Here is a 25,646-nt window from a genome sequence, read left to right on the forward strand (position 1 = left end):
ATGGGATATACAATCCTACCAGGAGGGGGGCAAAGTTTCCCAAACCTCAAAATGCCTATAAATACACCCCTCGCCACACCCACAATTCAGTTTAACGAACAGCCAAGAAGTGGGGTGATAAAGAAAGGAGTAAAAAGCATCAACGAAGGAATTTGGAAATAATTGTGCTTTATACAAAAAAATCATAACCACCATAAAAAGGGTGGGCATCATGGATCATGCCAATATGAAAGAAATGAATTTATCAGGTAAGTTCTTACATAAATTATGTTTTCTTTCATGTAATTGGCAAGAGTCCATAGCAATACCCAAGATGTGGAACTCCACGCAAGAGTCACTAGAGAGGGAGGGATAAAAAAACAGAATTTATGCTTACCTGATAAATTACTTTCTCCAACGGTGTGTCCGGTCCACGGCGTCATCCTTACTTGTGGGATATCTCTTCCCCAACAGGAAATGGCAAAGAGTCCCAGCAAAGCTGGCCATATAGTCCCTCCTAGGCTCCGCCCACCCCAGTCATTCGACCGACGGACAGGAGGAAATATATATAGGAGAAACCATATGGTACCGTGGTGACTGTAGTTAGAGAAAATAATTCATCAGACCTGATTAAAAAACCAGGGCGGGCCGTGGACCGGACACACCGTTGGAGAAAGTAATTTATCAGGTAAGCATAAATTCTGTTTTCTCCAACATTGGTGTGTCCGGTCCACGGCATCATCCTTACTTGTGGGAACCAATACCAAAGCTTTAGGACACGGATGAAGGGAGGGAGCAAATCAGGTTACCTAAACGGAAGGCACCACGGCTTGCAAAACCTTTCTCCCAAAAATAGCCTCCGAAGAAGCAAAAGTATCAAATTTGTAAAATTTGGCAAAAGTGTGCAGTGAAGACCAAGTCGCTGCCTTACATATCTGGTCAACAGAAGCCTCGTTCTTGAAGGCCCATGTGGAAGCCACAGCCCTAGTGGAGTGAGCTGTGATTCTTTCAGGAGGCTGCCGTCCGGCAGTCTCATAAGCCAATCGGATGATGCTTTTAAGCCAAAAGGAAAGAGAGGTAGAAGTCGCTTTTTGACCTCTCCTTTTACCAGAATAAACAACAAACAAGGAAGAGGTTTGTCTGAAATCTTTTGTAGCCTCTAAATAGAATTTTAGAGCACGGACTACGTCCAAATTGTGTAACAAACGTTCCTTCTTTGAAACTGGATTCGGACATAAAGAAGGAACAACTATCTCCTGGTTAATATTTTTGTTAGAAACAACCTTAGGAAGAAAACCAGGCTTAGTACGCAAAACCACCTTATCTGCATGGAACACCAGATAGGGCGGAGAACACTGCAGAGCAGATAACTCTGAAACTCTTCTAGCAGAAGAAATTGCAACCAAAAACAAAACTTTCCAAGATAGTAACTTAATATCTATGGAATGTAAAGGTTCAAACGGAACCCCTTGAAGAACTGAAAGAACTAGATTTAGACTCCAGGGAGGAGTCAAAGGTCTGTAAACAGGCTTGATCCTAACCAGAGCCTGAACAAATGCTTGAACATCTGGCACATTTGCCAGTCTTTTGTGTAGTAAGACAGATAAAGCAGAGATCTGTCCCTTTAGAGAACTTGCAGATAATCCTTTCTCCAAACCTTCTTGTAGAAAGGAGAGAATCTTAGGAATTTTTATCTTATTCCATTGGAATCCTTTGGATTCACACCAACAGATATATCTTTTCCATATTTTATGGTAAATCTTTCTAGTTACCGGTTTTCTGGCCTGAACCAGAGTATCTATCACAGAATCTGAAAACCCACGCTTCGATAGAATCAAGCGTTCAATCTCCAAGCCGTCAGCTGGAGGGAGACCAGATTTGGATGTTCGAATGGACCCTGAACAAGAAGGTCCTGTCTCAAAGGTAGCTTCCATGGTGGAACCGATGACATATTCACCAAGTCTGCATACCAAGTCCTGCGTGGCCACGCAGGAGCTATCAAGATCACAGAGGCCCTCTCCTGATTGATCCTGGCTACCAGCCTGGGAATGAGAGGAAACGGTGGAAATACATAAGCTAGGTTGAAGGTCCAAGGTGCTACTAGTGCATCTACTAGAGTCGCCTTGGGATCCCTGGATCTGGAGCCGTAGCAAGGAACCTTGAAGTTCTGACGAGACGCCATCTGATCCATGTCTGGAATGCCCCATAATTGGGTTATTTGGGCAAAGATCTCCAGGTGGAGTTCCCACTCCCCCGGATGGAATGTCTGACGACTCAGAAAATCCGCCTCCCAGTTTTCCACACCTGGGATGTGGATCGCAGACAGGTGGCAGGAGTGATCCTCCGCCCATTGAATTATTTTGGTCACTTCTTTCATCGCCAGGGAACTCCTTGTTCCCCCCGATGATTGATATACGCAACGGTCATAATGTTGTCTGATTGGAACCTTATGAATCTGGCCTTTGCTAGTTGAGGCCAAGCCCTGAGAGCATTGAATATCGCTCTCAGTTCCAGAATGTTTATCGGGAGAAGAGACTCTTCCCGAGCCCATAGACCCTGAGCTTTCAGGGATTCCCAGACCGCGCCCCAGCCCACTAGACTGGCGTTAGTCGTGACAATGACCCACTCTGGTCTGCGGAAGCTCATTCCCTGGGACAGATGGTCCAGGGTCAGCCACCAACGGAGTGAATCTCTGGTCTTCTGATCTACTTGAATCATTGGAGACAAGTCTGTATAATCCCCATTCCACTGTCTGAGCATGCACAGTTGTAATGGTCTTAGATGAATGGAACTATGTCCATTGCTGCAACCATCAACCCTACTACTTCCATGCACTGCGCTATGGAAGGACGAGGAACAGAATGAAGAGCTTGACAAGAGCTTAGAAGTTTTGATTTTCTGACCTCTGTCAGAAAAATCCTCATTTCTAAGGAATCTATTATTGTTCCCAAGAAGGGAACTCTTGTCGACGGAGACAGAGAACTTTTTTCTATGTTCACCTTCCATCCGTGTGATCTGAGAAAGGCCAGAACGATGTCTGTATGAGCCTTTGCTTTTGACAGGGACGACGCTTGTATTAGAATGTCGTCCAAGTAAGGTACTACTGCAAAGCCCCTCGGTCTTAGAACCGCTAGAAGGGACCCTAGCACCTTTGTGAAAATCCTTGGAGCAGTGGCTAACCCGAATGGGAGGGCCACAAACTGGTAATGCTTGTCCAGAAAAGCGAACCTTAGGAACTGATGATGTTCTTTGTGGATAGGAATATGTAGGTACGCATCCTTTAGATCCACGGTAGTCATAAATTGACTTTCCTGGATAGTGGGTAGAATCGTTCGAATGGTTTCCATCTTGAACGATGGTACCCTGAGAAATTTGTTTAGGATCTTCAAATCCAAAATTGGTCTGAAAGTTCCCTCTTTTTTGGGAACTACGAACAGATTGGAATAAAATCCCATTCCTTGTTCCTTTATTGGAACTGGGTGTATCACTCCCATCTTTAACAGGTCTTCTACACAATGTAAGAATGCCTGTCTCTTTATTTGGTTTGAGGATAAGTGAGACATGTGGAACCTTCCCCTTGGGGGTAGTTCCTTGAATTCCAGGAGATAACCTTGAGAAACTATTTCTAGCGCCCAGGGATCCTGAACATCTCTTGCTCAAGCCTGAGCAAAGAGAGAGAGTCTGCCCCCCACTAGATCCGGTCCCGGATCGGGGGCTACTCCTTCATGCTGTTTTGTTAGCAGCGGCAGGCTTCTTGGCCTGCTTACCCTTGTTCCAGCCTTGCATCGGTTTCCAGGCTGGTTTGGGTTGTGAGGCATTACCCTCTTGCTTAGAGGATGCAGAATTAGAGGCCGGTCCGTTCCTGAAATTGCGAAAGGAACGAAAATTAGACTTATTTTTAGCCTTGAAAGACCTATCTTGTGGAAGGGCGTGGCCCTTTCCCCCAGTGATGTCTGAAATAATCTCTTTCAATTCTGGTCCAAAAAGAGTTTTACCTTTGAAAGGGATGTTAAGCAATTTTGTCTTGGATGACACATCCGCTGACCAAGACTTTAGCCAAAGCGCTCTGCGCGCCACGATAGCAAACCCTGAATTTTTCGCCGCTAATCTAGCTAATTGCAAAGCGGCATCTAAAATAAAAGAGTTAGCCAATTTAAGTGCGTGAACTCTGTCCATAACCTCCTCATATGGAGTCTCTCTACTGAGCGACTTTTCTAGTTCCTCGAACCAGAACCACGCTGCTGTAGTGACAGGAACAATGCACGAAATGGGTTGTAGAAGGTAACCTTGCTGTACAAAAATCTTTTTAAGCAAACCTTCCAATTTTTTATCCATAGGATCTTTGAAAGCACAACTATCTTCAATAGGAATAGTAGTGCGTTTGTTTAGAGTAGAAACTGCCCCCTCGACCTTAGGGACTGTCTGCCATAAGTCCTTTCTGGGGTCGACCATAGGAAATAATTTCTTAAATATAGGGGGGGAACAAAAGGTATGCCGGGCTTTTCCCACTCCTTATTTACTATGTCCGCCACCCGCTTGGGTATAGGAAAAGCGTCGGGGTGCACCGGAACCTCTAGGAACTTGTCCATCTTACATAATTTCTCTGGAATGACCAAGTTGTCACAATCATCCAGAGTAGATAACACCTCCTTAAGCAGTGCGTGGAGATGTTCTAATTTAAATTTAAATGTCACAACATCAGGGTCAGCTTGTTGAGAAATTTTTCCTGAATCTGAAATTTCTCCATCTGACAAAACCTCCCTCATGGCCCCTTCAGATTGGTGTGAGGGTATGACAGAACAATTATCATCAGCGCCCTCCTGCTCTTCAGTGTTTAAAACAGAGCAATCGCGCTTTCTCTGATAAGTAGGCATTTTGGATAAAATATTTGCTATGGAGTTATCCATTACAGCCGTTAATTGTTGCATGGTAATAAGTATTGGCGCACTAGATGTACTAGGGGCCTCCTGCGTGGGCAAAACTGGTGTAGACACAGTAGGAGATGATGTAGTATCATGTTTACTCCCCTCATCTGAGGAATCATCTTGGGCAATTTCATTATCTGTGGCAATACTGTCCTTACTTTGTTTGGACGATATGGCACAATTATCACATAAATTTAAATGGGGAGACACATTGGCTTTCATACATATAGAACATAGCTTATCTGAAGGTACAGACATGTTAAACAGGCTTAAACTTGTCAACAAAGCACAAAAAACGTTTTAAAACAAACCCGTTACTGTCTCTTTAAATTTTAAACAGAAAACACTTTATTACTGAATATGTGAAAAAGTATGAAGGAATTGTTCAAAAATTACCAAAATTTCACCACAGTGTCTTAAAGCATTAATAGTATTGCACACCAAATTTCAGAGCTTTAACCCTTAAAATAACGGAACCGTTTATAAATTTAACCCCTATACAGTCCCAGCTATAGTCTTTGCTGAGACCCAACCAAGCCCAGAGGGGAATACGATACCAATTGACGCCTTCTAGAAGCTTTTCCAGCAATTTTTAGATCCTCACACATGCATCTGCATGCCCTGCTCTCAAAAAACAACTGCGCAGTAATGGCACGAAAATGAGGCTCAGTCTACAACTAGGAAGGCCCCCTGACTGGAAAAGGTGTCTAACACAGTGCCTGCCGTTTAATAAACGTTCCCCAAGTTTATAAATGCAAATTGTCAGCATAAATATGAATAAAATGCCCAAATAAAGTAATCGATTTTACCAGTTTTTTAGCCCATAATAAGCCCTTTATTCTGTTTGTTTGACTAAGAAAATGGCTTACCGGTCCCCATGAGGGGAAATGACAGCCTTCCAGCATTACATCGTCTTGTTAGAAATATGGCTAGTCATACCTTAAGCAGAAAAGTCTGCTAACTGCTTCCCCCAACTGAAGTTACTTCATCTCAACAGTCCTATGTGGAAACAGCAATCGATTTTAGTTACTGTCTGCTAAAATCATCTTCCTCTCACAAACAGAAATCTTCATCCTTTTCTGTTTCAGAGTAAATAGTACATACCAGCACTATTTTAAAATAACTAACACTTGATAGAACAATAAAAACTACATTTAAACACCAAAAAACTCTTAACCATCTCCGTGGAGATGTTGCCTGTGCAACAGCAAAGAGAATGACTGGGGTGGGCGGAGCCTAGGAGTGACTATATGGCCAGCTTTGCTGGGACTCTTTGCCATTTCCTGTTGGGGAAGAGATATCCCACAAGTAAGGATGACGCCGTGGACCGGACACACCAATGTTGGAGAAATAAAAACAGCCATTTCCGCTGAAAAAAAATAATCCACAACCCAAATCATAAGTTTAGTCTCATAATTGAAAAGAAAAAACTTTAATCATAAGCAGAAGAATCAAGCTGAAACAGCTGCCTGAAGAACTTTTCTACCAAAAACTGCTTCCAAAGAAGCAAATACATCAAAATGGTAGAATTTAGTAAAAGTATGCAAAGAAGACCAAGTTGCTGCTTTGCAAATCTGATCAACTGAAGCTTCATTCTTAAAAGCCCAAGAAGTGGAAACTGATCTAGTAGAATGAGTTGTAATTCTCTGAGGTGGGGTTTTACCCAACTCCAAATTAGCTTTATGAATCAAAAGCTTTAACCATGATGCCAAAGAAACGGCAGAAGCCTTCTGACCTTTCCTGGAACCAGAACAGATAACAAATAGACTAGAAGTCTTCCTGAAATATTTAGTAGCTTCAAAATTGTATTTCAGAGCTCTCACCACAACCAAAGAATGTAAAGATCTCTCCAAAGAATTTTTAGGATTAGGACACAAAGAAGGGACAACAATTTCTCTACTAATGTTGTTAGAATTCACAACCTTAGGTAAGAATTTAAATGAAGTCCGCAAAACTGCCTTATCCTGATGAAAAATCAGAAAAGGGGATTCACAAGAGAGAGCAGATAATTCAGAAACTCTTCTAGCAGAAGAGATGGCCAAAAGGAACAACACTTTCCAAGAAAGCAATTTAATGTCCAAAGAATGCATAGGCTCAAATGGAGGAGCCTGTAATGCCTTCAAAACCAAATTAAGTCCTAAGGAGGAGAGATTGATTTAATGACAGGCTTGATATGAACCAAAGCCTGTACAAAACAGTGAATATCAGGAAATTTAGTAATTTTTCTGTGGAATAAAACAGAAAGAGCAGAGATTTGTCCTTTCAAGGAACTTGCAGACAAACCTTTATCCAAACCATCCTGAAGAAACTGTAAAATTTTAGGAAGTCTAAAAGAATGCCAAGAAAATTTATGAGAACACCATGAAATGTAAGTCTTCCAAACTCGATAATAAATCTTTCTAGAAACATATTTATGAGCCTGTAACATAGTATTAATCACTAATTAAGTCAGAGAAACCTCTATGACTAAGCACTAAGCATTCAATTTCCATACCTTTAAATTGAATGATTTGAGATCCTGATGGAAAAACGGACCTTGAGATAGAAGGTCTGGCCTTAAGGGAAGTGGCCAAGGTTGGCAACTGGACATCCGAACAAGATCCGCATACCAAAACCTGTGAGGCCATGCTGGAGCCACCAGCAGCACAAACAATTGCTTTGAAAAACTTTAATCTGCCCCTATCAGCTGAGCTGGAATAAGGGCCACACCCTCATGCGGACTTGGGGGCTGGTTTAGATCTCTTAAATGGCTTGGATTTATTCCAAATTGAGGAAGGCTTCCAATTAGAAACAGAATCCTTTGGGGAAGGATTAGATTTCTGTTCCTTATTAAGTCGAAAGGAACGAAACGGTAAGAAGCTTTAAATTTACCCTTAGACTTTTTATCCTGAGGCAGAAAGGCTCCCTTCCCCCCAGTGACAGTTGAAATTATTGAATCCAACTGAAAACCAAATAATGTATTACCTTGGAAAGAAAGAGATGGCAATTTTGACTTAGAAGTCATATCAGCATTCCAAGATTTAATCCATAAAGCTTTTCTAGCTAAAATAGCTAAAGACATATATCTAACATCAATTTTGATGATATCAAAAATGGCATCACAAATGAAATTATTAGCATGTTGAATTAATTTAACAATGTTAGACACATTATGATCCGATACTTGTTGAGCTAAAGTTTCCAACCAAAAAGTTGAAGCAGCTGCAACATCAGCCAAAGAAATTGCAGGCCTAAGAAGATGACCTGAATATAAATAAGCCTTCCTTTAGATAAGATTCAAGTTTTCTATCTAAAGGATCTTTAAAAGAAGTACTATCTTCCATAGGAATAGTACTACATTTAGCAAGAGAAGAGATAGCCCCATCAACTTTGGGGATCTTTTCCCAAAACTCCAATCTATCATTTGGCAAAGGATACAATTTTTTAAACCTTGAAGAAGGAATAAAAGAAGTACCCGGCCTATTCCATTCCTTTGGAATCATATCTGAAATAGCATCAGGAACTGGAAAAACCTCTGGAATAACCACAGGAGGTTTATACACAGAATTTAAATGCTTACTAGTTTTAATATCAAGAGGACTAGTCTCCTCCATATCTAATGTAATCAACACTTCTTTTAATAAAGAACGAATATACTCCATCTTAAATAAATAAGAGGATTTGTCAGTGTCAATATCTGAGGCAGGATCTTCTGAATCAGATAGATCCTCATCAGAGATAGATAAATCAGTATGTTGTCGGTCATTTGAAATTTCATCAACTCTGAGAGGTTTTAAAAGACCTTTTATGTTTATTAGAAGGCGGAATGTGAAGGACTTGGCGCAACTAAGATGCCGGAAATGACAAATTTGCGTCAACAAGCGTAACTTTCGCGCCAAAAAAAAATCTTGCGCCAAAACTTACCCAATAAATTTTGGCATTTTGCGCCATTGCGATCCTAATTCTGCCAGTAAATTTAAAGAGTCAATTTGAAAAAGACTAAACCCCAGGTAAGAAATAATTTTCCCTTTAAAAATGCATTTCCCAGATATGAAACTGACAATCTGCAAAAAAAGGAAATATACTGAAGCCTGAATCATGGCAAATATAAGTACAATACATATATTTAGAACTTTATATAAAGTGCCAAACCATAACTGAGAGTGTCTTAAGTAAATGAAAACATACTTACCAAAAGACACCCATCCACATATAGCAGATAGCCAAACCAGTACTGAAACGGTTATCAGTAGAGGTAATGGAATATGAGAGTATATTGTTGATCTGAAAAGGGAGGTAGGAGATGAATCTCTACGACCGATAACAGAGAACCTATTAAATAGATCCCTGTGAGGAAAACCATTGCATTCAATAGGTGATACTCCCTTCACATCCCTCTGACATTCACTATACTCTGAGAGGAATCGGGCTTCAAAAATGCTGAGAAGCGCATATCAACGTAGAAATATTATCACAAAGTTTGTAAAACTGAATTGTGGGTGTGGTGAGGGGTATATTTATAGGCATTTTGAGGTTTGGGAAACTTTGCCCCTCCTGGTAGGATTGTAGATCCCATACGTCACTAGCTCATGGACTCTTGCCAATTACATGAAAGAAAGAAATAAATCTCTTTTACTACACTACAGATAGTGAAAAAAAGTTCTGCCTCTGTGGTTATTGGTTGCGCATGAGTTACCCAGTTATAGCATGGCAGTGTTCAGAAGTTTATGGACATTAACTTTTTAAACTTGGAAACAACTGTATAAAAAATATGCCTGCATATTATTCTACTCTTTGCTTTGAATAAATCAATCTGCATAATATTTATTTAGTGCTTGTCTCTTTAGTATTCAAAAATGTTTATAAATGTATTGTATGCACATAGTTAAAGTTATTAATATATATATATAACCCAACTGTGTCAACACGTTTGTGAAAGCAGCACAGCAAATCACAATAGTAAATCCTATAACATTAAAGGGGCATAGTCATGTATATCTGCAAATGTGGTATACATGATACATTGCACTGCATGTGAAGTGGGATGCTATATTGGAGAAACAAGCCAAAAACTGTACCTTCGGATGAACTTACACAGACACTCAATCAAAAATCACTGTGAAACAAAATACTGTACCCCTGTTGGTCACCATTTCACCCAACCTGACCACTCCATCCAAAACCTCAAAATCAAAATTCTCAGAGGCAACTTCAAAAACACCATGGAAAGAAGAACCTTTGAAATTAAAATGATAATGCACTTCAACTTGTTTAATTCTGGACTAAATGCGAACTCTGGGTTCTTAACATATTATCAAAAATTTTTGTAATGTACTTTCATTCAGTCAATTACATTGTATATTCCACATTCTTTATATGTGGAATATATGTTTTGTTTTGGTTTTAACTTGTATTCCCCATGTATATACAATTTCACATCTTTATAGATATTGATTCAATGTTGATATATAACTTTATGTCAGTATATGCTCTATGTATAGCTATATATTTCCCCCTGTCTGTTCTCCTACACTGGACACTGTCTGCCTGTTACCTTAGCCCCCCTCATGATTTTTATGACACCTCCTCCTCTCCCTGCACTTTCTGTCCTCTTAGCTATTCTGTGTTTTAAGATATAATCTGTAAATTCCATTGAATTGGTCAGTATTGCTTCAGACTTGATAAAGGAAGTAACTCTTCCGAAAGCTTGTCAACTTATAAATGTATAGTTAGTCCAATAAAAAAAGTATCATTGCTCAATGCAATACTGTTATTTTGATATATATATAAATAAAGGTAATAGAAGACAGCACTCGCTGGGCTTAAGGATAAGCAATAGAAGCTTTTATTTACGTGACGTTTCGGGGACAGCTCCCCTTCATCAGACGGAAGGTCTGATGAAGGGGAGCTGTCCCCAAAACGTCACGTAAATAAAAGCTTCTATTGCTTATCCTTAAAGGGACATTAAACCCAGACATTTTCTTTCATGATTCAGGTAGAAAATACAATTTTAAACAACAATCCAATTTACTTCTATTATCTAATTTGCTTCATTCTTTAGATATCTGTTATTAAAGAAATAGCAATGCACATGGGTGAATCAATCACATGAGGCATCTATGTGCAGCCACCAATCAGAAGCTACTGAGCCTATCTAGATATGCTTTTCATGAAAGAATATCAAGAGAATGAAACAAATTAGATAATAGAAGTAAATTAGAAAGTTGTTTAAAATGGTATTCTCTATATGAATCATGAAAGAAAAAATGTGGGTTTAATGTCCCTTTAAGCCCAGCGAGTGCTGTCTTCTATTACCTTTATCTCTACCTGCTTTCAGCACCCTGGCAACTGGACCCCTGTTTGTACGAGTACACCAGCCTCTGTGAAAAAAAAAATATATATATATATATATATATATATACATACACACAGTTGTGCTCATAAGTTTACATACCCTGGCAGAATTTATGATTTATTGGCCATTTTTCAGAGAATATGAATGATAACACAAAAACTTTTCTTTCACTCATGGTTAGTGTTTGGCTGAAGCCATTTATTATCAATCAACTGTGTTTACTCTTTTTAAATCATAATGACAACAGAAACTACCCAAAGGACCCTGGTCACAAGTTTACATACCCTGGTGATTTTGGCCTGATAACATGCACACAAGTTGACACAAAGGGGTTTGAATGGCTATTAAAGGTAACCATCCTCACCTGTGATCTGTTTTCTTGTAATTAGTGTGTGTGTATAAAAGGTCAATGAGTTTCTGGACTCCTGACAAACCCTTGCATCTTTCATCCAGTACTGCAATGACGATACTGGATTCTGAGTCATGGGGAAAGCAAAAGAATTGTCAAAGAACTGGCGGGAAAAGGTAGTTGAACTGTATAAAAAGATATCCAAGGAATTGAGAATGCAAATCAGCAGTGTTCAAAATCTAATAAAGAAGTGGAAAATGAGGGGTTCTGTTGAAACCAAACCACGTTCAGGTAGACCAACTAAAAGTTTAGCCACAACTGCCAGGAAAGTTGTTTGGGATGCAAAGACAAACCCACAAATAACTTCAGGTGAAATACAGGACATGTGGTGTGGCTGTTTCAAGATGCACAATAAGGAGGCACTTGAAGAAAGATGGGCTGCATGGTCAAGTCGCCAGAAGAAAGCCATTTCTACGCAAATGCCACAAAGTATCCCGCTTACAATATGCCAAACAACACAGAGACAATCCTCAAGCCTTCTGGCACAAAGTCATTTGGAGTGATGAGACCAAAATTGAGCTTTTTGACCACAACCATAAACGCTACATTTGGATAGAAGTCAACAAGGCCTATGATGAAAGGTACACCATTCCTACTGTGAAACACGGAGGTGGATCGCTGATGTTTTGGGGATGTGTGAGCTACAAAGGCACAGGAAATTTGGTCAGAATTGATGGCAAGATGAATGCAGTATGTTATCAAACAGAACCCCTCATTTTCCACTTCTTGATTAGAGTTTGAACACTGCTGATTTGCATTCTCAATTCCTTGGATATCTTTTTATATCCCTTTCCTGTTTTATACAGTTCAACTACCTTTTCCCACAGATCCTTTGACAATTCTTTTTCGTTCCGCCATGACTCAAGATCCAGAAATGTCAGTGAAGTACTGGATGAAAGATGCAAGGATCTGTCAGGAGTCCAGAAACTCATTGACCTTTTATACACACACACTAATTACAAGCAAACAGGTGAGGATGGTTACCTTTAATAGCCATTCTAACCCCTTTGTGTCAACTTGTGTGCATGTTATCAGGCCAAAATCACCAGGTTATGTAAACTTTTGATCAGGGTCATTTGGGTAGTTTCAGTTGTCATTATGATTTAAAAAGAGTAAACACAGTTAATTGATAATAAATAGCTTCAGACAAACACTAACCATGAGTGAAAGAAAAGTTTTCATTCATATTCTCTGAAAAATGGCCAAGAAATCATAAATTCTGTCAGGGTATGTAAACTTATGAGCACAACTCCATGTATGTGTGTGTATGTATATATATGTATGTATATGTATGTATATGTATGTGTATATATATATATATATATATTACAAATTACAATTAATATGTTTTTTCACTAATCGATTATCTTGTACTGGGAAAAGATTGTGTACCTATCTACCTATGGAGTTGTAAGTGTTGCCTTTATCAACCAGTGAGCACATTACTAAAGTAATTTATGTTCAAAAATGCACTTCAAGTTTGTATCAACCTTATGGAAACATCTAATTCAGTCATCATGATGCAATAAAAAAAAAAAAAAACATATTCTATTGCTGCTGCATCATATATATATTTAGACTAATCACACATTAAGTATTCTATCACTTTATTAGTATAAGGATTACAAGTATGCATCACTTCAGTGCAACTGGGATCAGAATCCATCTGCTGGAGTCTCCAGCTGTTGTATCTGCAGGAATGTGTGTTGTGCACATATAATTATAACATAGCTAAGCTTCCAACCTTAATAAAGCACTGAACATATTTTTACTGCTGATTTCCTACATGCATTGCTGGCTCCTGATTTCACATTTCTGCCATGTGGCTACTTACTAGGAGGGGTAGGATGTCCTAGTAAGAACAGGACTATAAATCTTGAACATAGTTCAAATCTCCCATTAAAGGGGTGTTAAACCCAATTTTTTTCTTTTATAATTCAGATAGGGCGGCCATGCAATTTTAAGCAACTTTCTAATTTACTCCTATTATAAATTGTTCTTCATTCTTTTGGTATCTTTATTTGAAGAATCAGGAATTTAACCCTTTGAGTGCTAAGCACTTTCCACCTGGGTGCTAAGCTGATTTAATTTATTTTTTATTTTTTGAAAGAAAATGTTTTCATTTTTTTTCCCCAGATCCCCAAGACTTACACTATTGGAAAGGTTATGCGATTACCTTTCAAATGGTGGTTCTTGGTGGTATGTAGCTGCTTAGATGCCTGGGATACAGGCTTCTAAGCAGCATGCCCCCTTTCCCTATACTTTGTATTGGCAAATTGTTAATAAAGTTGCGCGGTGACGTCATCACGCAAAACGTGATGCCCCGGCAATGCCTGTCACTCTACTTGCATGATCGCCAGAGTAGGAGCGGGTGGGAGCCCCCAGATCTCCCTCAAGCTGGGAGAGTGCTAGTGATGGCTCTGAGTCGTCATTAGCACCAGAGTGGGAAACTCTGTGACGGCTCAGAGTCGTCATTAGCACTCAAAGGTTTAAGCTTAGCAGCTGGCCCATTTTTGGTTCAGTACCCTAGAATGTGATTGGTGGCTACATTTAGCCATCCAATCAGCAAGCGCAACCCAGTTGCTGAAACAAAAGTGGGCTTGCTTCTAAGTTTAAATTCCTGATTTTAAAATAAAGATACCAAGAAAACAAATAAAACTTGATCATAGAAGTAAATTAGAAAGTTGCTTAAAATTTAAAATTGCATGCTCTATCTGAATCATGAAAGAAAAAATTTGTGTTTCATATCCGTTCAATGGAGATAACTAGTATTTTGTTTGCAGTTCTGTTGTACCACTTCCTATTGTGGTTGCTCCGAGATCACTGATAATGTGGTTTTATTTATTTTAAGAACTTGCAGTGACTTCCGATACAAAGTATTAAAATAGTGACTATGCTCATGTAAAACTGTAATTTCAGATTTCACCACACTGTGGATCAACTTCTAATGTGAATGGAGTTCAAGAACTGAATAGTCCTGAGGGTAAGTAAAAACCACCTATGTGAATAAAAAATAAATTTTTGCAGAATGCATCCATTATAAACAATTACAGCAAAAGAGTGGAGTATACTTTACATTGATGTTCTGTGATAATCACATTTTCTTCAATTAGGAATTGTAATTATATTAAGTATAAATTAAACATTCAACAGAGACCAATAGTACATATACAATAGTTTTAAAGAGCCAATATGGTGGGGAAATTAGTCTAATTTGCTAAAACATTTTAACACTTTTTCCTCTGGACTTGTAACTTTTCTCTCCTAACTAGTAAAACATATACAGTTAAATAAAGTACCCCTTGGGAGCCGCTAACAACTGCTAGTCCCAAGCGGCAACCAGCGCTGACCCAATCAGCAGCAATAGTTACACAGCTGGGTTATGCAACCACCACTATTGATTTGGGCTTCTGCTCTGGACCACAAAACATTGCATTGTTAAAATTACATGATCTGACAAATAAGAGTCTCTCCTTTATTCCATTATAATGGTCCCTTAATGTTTTAGGCCAGGGGTGGTGAAACTGGTGGCCCTCTGTGCTAGTTTTAGTGGCCCCGTGGAAAAGAAGAATTGAAAGTGTGAACATTGTTTGATAATATATTATTTGTATTTTTCACAACCATTAAATGCATATGTGCCACTCAAGGCTTCTAAAATATTATATTGGTCTGTGGCCGTCTTGTGTTAGGAAGATGTCTACCAGTGTTTTAGGCCAATCATGATTAAACAGACATGAAACACAAAAAAATGTTCTTTCATCATTCAGATAGCTAGTCAATTTAAAACCTTTCTAATTTACTACTTCTATAATCCTATTTTCTTTGTTTTCTTGGTATCTTTTGTTGAAAAGCATAGACATAAGCATGCATGGCAGCACTATTTCCTACCTTTTAGTGCTCCAGACACCAGCCTAGGTATCTCTTCATCAAAGAACATGGGAACAAAACAAATTTGATAATGGAAGTAAATTCAAAACTTTTTTAAAATTGTATGTCCAGTCTCAATCACAAAAGATTGTGTTTTATATCCCTAAAAACAAACCATATATGTTGTTTATGAAAGTATTTTCATAAATTTTGACTTTTAGAGCCATACAGTTTTCCATTTATGCTCAGTTTTCTGAAGGGCTTTACATGTGCTAAATGTACTATCTATTTAAAAAAAAACATTGTAAAAACTTAAATACCAGAGTTGTTTAATATATTGCAACCTATTAGATATTGTATAGATAATATGAGCTTGTTTCTTTTCTTTTTATTAGGGTTGAATGGAAATAGAAATCCTGATACCTCATTAATCCATGAGAAATATAAAATAGGGAAAGTGATTGGAGATGGCAATTTTGCTGTTGTTAAAGAATGTCTGGAAAGGTTTGTAATATACAGAATGAATATTAGATGTAACTATGCTTTATATAGAGTTTGTTAAAATGACTAGTGTTGCTTTTTATTGCTATGCAAATATATTTAAATGGATTTTTCATTGTTATGTAATGTGTCAGTACCTCTCTGCATCTGGGGAGATATGATTTCTTACTTTACCCCCTTAAGCCATATGGTGTAGACTCTACGTCACAGGGCACTTTGCCTAGCGTACCCTGTAGTAGCTACGTCCAACTTTCTGCCTCATGCTGCAGTCACAGCTGTCGGTTCTTAGCAACCAGAGGCAGAAGGCATCTCCCTTTATATGGTAAGAGAGTGGTGATAGTGCTCCGTTACCATATGAAGGTAGATTGTCAGATCATTACAGACAAGACATGGTCTGTGTCACTGTCTGTAACAATGTCCGTTGGTGCCAGCGGGAGGTGTGGGAGGGAAGGTGGTAGTTGAGTACGTGGCCCAGTTGCAAAGTGGGAGGGAGTTGGAGTGACCCCTTGTCAGGGTGCCAGGAATCAGACTGAGACGAGAAGTGCAAAAATAATCACACCTTTATTCATAGCAAAAAATAATAAAAATCCACAAGTCAAATAACAAGCCAGGAGTCAAAACCAGAGCTGATAGTCAGACGAGCCGAGTCAGGAGCCAAAGCGAATAGTCAGACGAGCCGGAATCAGGAACAAGGAAAACAGCAGAGTCAGGAACAAGCCAGGGATCAGGAACCAGGAAGGACGTCAGGCAGCCAGGTAATACACAGGAACTCTCACAAACAGGTCTGAGACAAAGCAAAGGCAAAGCATACTGAACAGAGGCCCTTTAAATAATAAGTGATGACATCACAATTCTGAGACTGCATCCTGTCTCACATGGATGATGCACACCAGTCTGGCCATAAAAGGAAGTGTAGGAAATGAGCAGCATCCCCCACAATGCACCATAGTCAGGAAGAGAGGTGAGTAAAATGGCTGCCAGCAGCACATGGCAAACAACAGGGAAAAAACCCTGACACCCCTGAAAAAAGAAATTGAAAGAAGAGGGAGGGAGGGATGGAACACTGCACTACGCTAAAGGTGTGACGGAGGGGGCCTCTCAGTGCTAATCGGTTACACTACAGGGGAGTGAGGGAGGGAAGAGAGCTGTTTGGGAGGGATTAGGTAAGAGTCAGGGGGTGGGAGGAGTCAGGTGGGAGTGTAATTTCTACAATACAGCTAAAATCAACCTTACAAGCTACCTGATTAATCTTTTCACTGCCAGGAATTTCAGAAGTGTGGTGCACAGCTGCAATTAACAGCCTTCTAATTGCCATAAACAATGGCAAAACCATGTATGTCTGATGTTTCTGAACAAAGGGTATCCCATAGCAGCTTTTACATCCATTTGTGTCATTATTGCACAAGCGGTATGTAAATAACTTCAGTGAAAAACCCAAAGTTGGTGAAAAAGTTAATGATTGTTTTTAATATAATTGCGTTTGGCGGCAAAACTGTGGCATGAAATATACCAAAATGGGCATAGATCAATACCCTGGGTTGTCTACTAAAAGACAATATTTAGTTTTGATAGGTAAATTTAAAAAAAATGAAGGCTCTTGTCTGTTTAAAAGGAGTTATATCAAAAGTGCTAAATATTCTCTGGTCTTTTAGGCAAGTTTTTCTCTGAAATTCCCAGCCCTTTAAGGGTTAATTGCTACCCTAATAATGAAATTTGCATTAAAACAATTATAGAATGAATCTATTATATGTAATATGATTTTTAAACTTTAATATGATATATATACCAATTAGAATTTCTTTACTGGTTGCATGTTTGAATTAAAGGGACAATATTAAACTTTCATAATTCAGAGAGGGCATGCAATTTAAAACAACTTTCCAATTTTCTTTTATAATCAAATCTGCTTTGTTTTCTTAGTATTCTTTGTTGAAAGCTAAACTTAGATTGACTCATATGCTAATTGCTAAGCCCTTGAATGCCGCCTCTTATCTCAGTGCATTTTGACAGTTTTTCAGGGCTAGAAAGTGCTAGTTCATATGTGCCATATATATAACATAGTGCTCACTCCTGTACAGTTATTTGAGTCAGCACTGATTGGCTAAAATGCAAGTCTGTCAAAAGAACTGAAATAAGGGGCAATCTGCAGAGGTTTAGATACAAGGTAATCACAGAGGTAAAAAGTATATAAATATAACAGTGTTGGTTATGCAAAACTGTGGAATGGGTAATAAAGGGATTATCTATCTTTTTTAAACAAAAAAAATCTTGAGTAGAATGTTCCTCTAAGTAGTGTCTGTAATTTTGTTTTTATCTTGATAAAAACTTTGTGAAATGGCTGAATCTTGGATTATTGAAACAAGTGCTTCTCAACTCCAGTCCTCAAGTACCGTAATGTGTCAAAGTTTCATGAGATCTTAAAGGGATAGTCTAGAACCAATAATTATTCTTTACTACTTTTTGTTACATACCAGGCAAGCATTTTGCAATGGTTTCCACATCTATAAGCTGGTAAGAAGAATGTGAAACTTTTAAATAATCTTTGTTTGTAAGCAGCTTAAAATGGCCGTTACGCTCTGCCGATAGCTTTTTTCTTGTCCTGTTAGCTGTTTTCTTGTATGACAGTTTAGCCATGCACGTTTAATATTTTTCAGTTAGCTATTTCAAATTGCACATGTACAAATCAGCATATGCGAGTAGGGAAACATATTTAAGAGTCGATCGAGACTAGTATAACTTAACATACCAGAAAATACACACAGTAGGTGGGCGGAGCTTGGCAGCCATTTTCAGCTCCTAAAAAACTATAAATATTTAAATTTTTCATGTACTTCTTACAAGCTTATAAATGTGAGACCAGCTGCAGGATGCTTCTCTGGTATATAACAATAAGTAATAAAAAAATATGTTTAGGGTCTAGACTGTGCCTTTAAGCACAAGGTAATTAATAAGCTGATGGGTGAGAGCATGTTAGTAACCATGGTTACTGTTCAGCTGATTATTTCACCTGTGCTCTAATTGCAATATCGTGAAAATCTCATGTTCAGGTGTACTTTGGGATTGGAGTTTACAAACACTGATTTAAACAAGTGTCTTGCTTGAGTGAGTGCCGGTTGTTATAGTACCTGTATGTATTTATACATATATATAAACAGATATATATACACTATGTATATATTGTAGGCCAAAAATGTTGTGTTCATTTTTGTGTTCTTCACAGGGCAACTGGAAAGGAGTTTGCTTTAAAAATCATAGACAAGGCAAAGTGTTGCGGAAAGGTAATGTTTACTTTCTGGTGCATTTTCTGGATACTGTTCAATCGTGTATCATTCAATTAGTTATGCTGCAGTATTTTATTATAGCACTTTTCTTCTGCAAAGATACATAAAACATTTTAGAGGACAACCTCTGTTGTATATTCTAATCAGGTTTAAAAAGCCATTCCAATACATCATAATGTTTTATTATAATTTTCAAATGTCTTTTCGCAATATTACCAGCCCTATTCCAATCAGAAAACCGTTTTCAAACAATTTATCTGTAAAATATTTTTCAACGCTCTTAGCAAATTCAAATGTAGGAAGCACAGATGTTCTGGAATTATCTGAAATAATTACAGGTGACTCACCATATATAGCAGAGACAGGAATAAAGTTTGTAAGAAAACCAAAATTTCCAGCGCTGAAAACTATGATTTCAAACATACACTGTCCCTTTAAAAGACTGGAATGATTCCCAATGTCTGAGTCCAAACAGATTTGTGGCCACTGAGAAATAGTAGTAAATATGCCTATAATGACTAATGCCTATTAACCTCAAGCTTTAAGGTATAACATTTGGCCAATAAATAAAATTATACATGTCCCTGGAGATAACTTTTGCCATGCTAAATAAATTGTTATAGGTTTTACTATTCTAATGATGATTATAATATTATCAAGCAATGTCCTACAGAATGTAAGTATAATGCACGTATATATAATGCAAGGATGTCCTAAAAGAAGTTATATCTTTGGATGTTACTCATATAACTATAAGCTAATTTCTGAATGCAAGTAACTTAAAGTGAATGTAAAGTTTGACTACCCAGTTTTTAAAAATACTATTATAAAAAGGGACACTTTCATTCATTAAACTTTACATTGCAGCATTTTTTTTTTTTATACTTTACCTTTTCTTTAGCAAACCTGGACCAGCTCCTCTGTACTTACCTCAGCAATGACGAAACCGTTGGGAAGACGGTTTTGCCAATGCTGTGCTAAGTACAGCCTGAGAAGAGGGCGGGGGATTGCTGGTCCGGGTTTGCTAAAGAAAAAACAGGCACTCGTTCATTAAACTTTACATTAACTTTAAGGTACCCTGATTAGCAGTGTGGTTCATATGTAAATATTTTATCCACTGGAACCAATCATTTTATGATCCAGAGAGCATACCATAGTTTTAAAGGAATAGCAACTAAACATATATATCTGATAAATAAAAGTTATTCAGTTTTTATGTAATGGGTCTTTTAAATAAAAATAACAGAATTTCTAGAACATAAAAATGTCTATTTCTTAATTGTGTTAATGTGTCTATTTAATCAGGAAGATGCCTGTTATGTGTTGTCTTTTTAATTAATTCATTCATTCATTTACCAATAAAATGTTTACATTGGTCTTTGAAATAACGGTAAACTCAGGTATCTTATTTATAAAGACATAGTTTCACATTTGCAATTAAGCCTAGTACTAGACAATTTGATATTTCAAGTCTATTCAAGCCTTGCAAGAAAAGACATTTAAGTAGCAGATCAGATGTAACCCTTCTCCTTGCTAAGCTGATTATGTTACACTTTCTTTGTTGGGTTTTTTTTCCCATTGAAACAGCATTATCTTCTTGCAGATGAGAAGCTAATGCTTACATTTGATATATTTGTAATAAGATGTTATCGGTGCATTATTATTTATCCGAGCCAGTACTTGCCATAGCAAACTTAATACTTCTGTCACAAATTGATACTGCTCACATTTAGGCCCCACTGTTAGCTGATTTTCAAAAAGAAACTGACACATCCCCCCCCCTGATGATGACACACAGTTGTCATCTGCACTAAAATGTGGTAAATGTAATAATGAAATAGCTTTCTAGAGGCTGCTTATATTTTTGCTAAAATCTGCCTAAATTTGTTTTCTGAACAACTATGAAATAAATAATTATTATTTATATTGTGGAATACAACTTATGCTATCAATACTTGATACTAAGGCATATTAATGAAATACAGATTCTTTTTTAATTATTCATTCTATTGTATTGAACATCTGAAAATAATGATGGTACATTTGTTCCCATTGAACAGGAACACCTAATAGAAAATGAAGTTTCAATATTGCGACAAGTTAAGCATCCAAATATCATCATGCTTATAGAAGAGATGGAAACCTCCACAGAACTCTATCTCGTGATGGAGTTAGTGAAGGTAAGAAGATTGTTCTTCAATCATGCGTGCACATGTGTAGGCACTAAAGTACGATAAAGGAATTCTAGAGAAAAATGTAAATAGTATGTCATTTGTTTTTTAGGTGTATAAAAGCAAATAATTACAAGGCTTATTTCTGAGCAACTCCTGTGGTCTAAATATGTATTGCCCCTTCACTATGGAAATAGAGTAGCACTGTATGTATGTTAATATGTAAAATATATGAATACATTGGAAACCAGTGGTGGGATTCAGCCGATTCTCACCAGTTACTAAAATGTCCCAGGTTCTCAACAACTGGTGGTTGTCCCTTAAAGGGACATTCCCTTAAAGGGACCGTATGCTGTAAAATTGTTTTCCCTTAATTTGTTTTCAATTTCTTGTTATACCAGCTGCAGAGTATACAATGAATGGGTAATTGCTCATTTAGGCTTATTTCAATCAAGGCCTGCTACAGTCTTATAATACCAGTGAGGCTGAAAGTTTAAAGGTTCTAACATCACAGCACAAATTTCCTAATTTTGTTGTATTATAGAGAAGTCAGAGAACCTGTTGCTAATATTTCTGAATCCTACTACTGCTGGAAACTACAACTTTAGTACGTAGGTGTAATTAACACTTATGCGAGTCAGAATATACAAGTCTTATTTACTTTATTTTTGGGGAGATTTGACAAAGATTACTGAAATACTAATTAGTGACACTGGATACCTGCTATACATTAGATACTTGCAGTCTGTACACATTTAGTTAATACACCATTGGCCTCATCATTTTCAAGTCATTTGAACAAATACACATTTTGTCTTAAGCGAGTGATATTCTATTTGGTCTAAATTCTGTTGTGGCTATAAGCCAACAAAAGTATACGGTATTGTAGAACTTTTTCATATGCATATGATACTGTAGAATATACTTTGCTTATTTATACTTAACACTAAGTGAAATGTTCATTGTTGTGCATATTAACAATATTAATAGTCAATTCATTCTTGCCCGCCCTATTGTGAGTCTTCAAGTTTGCAATCAAGAATGTCTGAAAAGTTTCTTATTACCTATAAACTGCACTTCTTGATAGCATTTTTTTTTAAAGTAATATTAAACACTACAATAACACACACTAAAACAAAAACAGTAAAGTAAGAGTTAAACTTGCTTTGCTATTGTTGTCTGTGACAAAGCAGTTCCATTATTTGTGTGTGGGTTTTTTAATTCTTTGTTGTTGTTTTTTACTCAAATATATGGCAATCACACTGCTGTTCCTGGGTCCAGTAGGTCACAGTGAGTTGCCAAAGCATATGCACAGTCTAAACCTGAAGTACATGTTCAATTCCTGCATGACATCCACAGCTATTTGACAGCTGTGTCTACACTGTTGAGTATAAGTCTGCATATGTGCTTGACAGTAGAGTGACAGTTTGCTGTAATTTTTACCTGCTGAAATGTATTAATTTGTTTACAAATAACTAATTTATATTTATTTTGTCAATTGAAATAGCTTCCTTTCCTGTTGAAACTGCCACCTGTACAAAAAATGTCAATACTGCAGTAATAGTTACAGAAAAGCTGTGTAGTCATCCGCATAAAAAAAAAAAACTACCAGTGTTAGAGAGAGAGAGATAAACGTTCCTGCATCAGTTTTAAATACATTGAATGCTTTTCTGTAGCTTGCTAGTACACTGTCCCTTTAAGTCTTGGTGCCCCCCAGTACTAGAACCTGTAGTGTATGTGATGCACGTTTGAAGTAAAAACGCTAAAATTAATGAATGATGGAATAAAGTGAATGATATCCCATTCATCTGTAACATTTTGTGTAACATTAAAGGAATAGTCTAGTCAAAATTAAACTTTCATGATTCAGATAGAGCATGCAATATTATTCAACTTTCTAATTTACTCCTATTATCAATTTTTCTTTGTTCCTCTTGGTATCTTTATTTGAGGTGGTTCAGCACCTGGGTAGTGCTTGCTTATTGGATGGCTACATTTAGACACCAATCAGCAAGCGCTACTAAGGTGCTGAACTAAAAATAGGCCGGCTCCTAAGCTTACATTCAAATAAAGATACCAAGAAATTGATAATAGGAGTAAATTAGAAAGTTGCTTAAAATGTCATGATCTATCTGAATCATGAAAGAAAAAAATTGGGTTCAGTGTCCCTTTAAATTGATATAAATTCTGCATATCTGCAATGAGGAACTTATATCCCATTAAAGGGACACTGAACTCAAATTTTTTCTTTCGTGATTCAGATAGAGCATGCAATTTTAAGCAACTTTCTAATTTACTCCTATTATCAAATTTTCTTCATCCTCTTGTAAGTTTAGATGCCGGACCATTTTTGGTGAACAAACTGGGTTGTTCTTGCTGATTGGTGGATTAATTTAACCGACCAATAAATAAGTGCTGTCCTGGGTACTGAACCAAAAAAATAACTTAGATTCAAATAAAGATAGCAAGAGAAAGAAGAAAAATTGATAATAGGAGTAAATTAGAAAGTTGCTTAAAATTGCATGCTCTATCTGAATTACGAAAGAAAAAAAATTGGGTTCAGTGTCCCTTTAAGCAAAAAAAAAATTAAAAAAAATTGTGAATTAACATTTGTGATGTTTGTTTATTGACATTTAGGGCTAGATTACAAGTGGCACGCTATTTAGCGCTTTCTTTTCTTTTTTGCCCATGTCGTGTACCGTGCGTATTACAAGTTAAAAGAGAAAAATTTGCTTGTAAGCGAAACCCAACACACACTAATCATGAAAGTTTAATTTTGACTAGACTATTCCTTTAATACACATCATCAGTTATTTTTCTTTTTCACCTGTTAAACTGATATGTAATTTAGCGTCCACTCTTCTTTATGCTTTTCATAGATGTACAGCTGATCTCCCCTAGGCACAGACAATATGGTGTTAAACCTATGATCCTCAGAACTCACTTGCATACTACATTAACAGACATCATCTGACTTTATGGTGCACTCTATTAGTTCACTTACGGCTAGATTTAGAGTTCGGCGGTAGCCGTCAAAACCAGCGTTAGAGGCTCCTAACGCTGGTTTTGGGCTACCGCTGGTATTTAGAGTCAGTGATTAAAGGGTCTAACGCTCACTTTACAGCCGCGACTTTTCCATACCGCAGATCCCCCTACGCCATTTGCGTAGCCTATCTTTTCAATGGGATCTTCCTAACGCCGGTATTTAGAGTCGTTTCTGCAGTGAGCGTTAGAGCTCTAACGACAAGATTCCAGCCGCCTGAAAATAGCAGGAGTTAAGAGCTTTCTGGCTAACGCCGGTTTATAAAGCTCTTAACTACTGTACCCTAAAGTACACTAACACCCATAAACTACCTATGTACCCCTAAACCGAGGTCCCCCCACATCGCCGCCACTCGATTAAAAATTTTAACCCCTAATCTGCCGACCGCCACCTACGTTATACTTATGTACCCCTAATCTGCTGCCCCTAACACCGCCGACCCCTGTATTATATCTATTAACCCCTAACTTGCCCCCCACAACGTCGCCGCAAGCTACTTAAAATAATTAACCCCTAATCTTCCGACCGCAAATCGCCGCCACCTACGTTATCCCTATGTACCCCTAATCTTCTGCCCCTAACATCGCCGACCCCTATGTTATATTTATTAACCCCTAATCTGCCCCCCACAACGTCGCCGACACCTGCCTACACTTATTAACCCCTAATCTGCCGAGCGGACCTGAGCGCTACTATAATAAAGTTATTAACCCCTAATCCGCCTCACTAACCCTATCATAAATAGTATTAACCCCTAATCTGCCCTCCCTAACATCGCCGACACCTACCTTCAATTATTAACCCCTAATCTGCCGACCGGAGCTCACCGCTATTCTAATAAATGTATTAACCCCTAAAGCTAAGTCTAACCCTAACACTAACACCCCCCTAAGTTAAATATAATTTTTATCTAACGAAATAAATTAACTCTTATTAAATAAATGATTCCTATTTAAAGCTAAATACTTACCTGTAAAATAAATCATAATATAGCTACAATATAAATTACATTTATATTATAGCTATTTTAGGATTAATATTTATTTTACAGGTAACTTTGTATTTATTTTAACCAGGTACAATAGCTATTAAATAGTTAAGAACTATTTAATAGTTACCTAGTTAAAATAATTACA

General features: G+C 37.6%; 1 protein-coding gene across 2 annotated transcripts in view; it reads left to right on the forward strand.

Annotated features, from left to right (window-relative positions):
• The window catches only part of DCLK2 (doublecortin like kinase 2), a 262,197-nt gene that overhangs the window by 194,386 nt on the left and 42,165 nt on the right, over positions 1-25,646 (forward strand). For both annotated transcript variants that reach the window (XM_053703730.1, XM_053703729.1), the window contains 4 exons: positions 14,567-14,630; positions 15,910-16,018; positions 19,236-19,293; positions 21,357-21,476. In XM_053703730.1, coding sequence (XP_053559705.1) covers positions 14,567-14,630; positions 15,910-16,018; positions 19,236-19,293; positions 21,357-21,476 — 351 coding nt within the window. The remainder of the gene's footprint in view (positions 1-14,566; positions 14,631-15,909; positions 16,019-19,235; positions 19,294-21,356; positions 21,477-25,646) is intronic.

This window comes from Bombina bombina, chromosome 2 (genome assembly GCF_027579735.1).
Source record: "Bombina bombina isolate aBomBom1 chromosome 2, aBomBom1.pri, whole genome shotgun sequence".
NCBI classification, from domain to species: domain Eukaryota; kingdom Metazoa; phylum Chordata; class Amphibia; order Anura; family Bombinatoridae; genus Bombina; species Bombina bombina.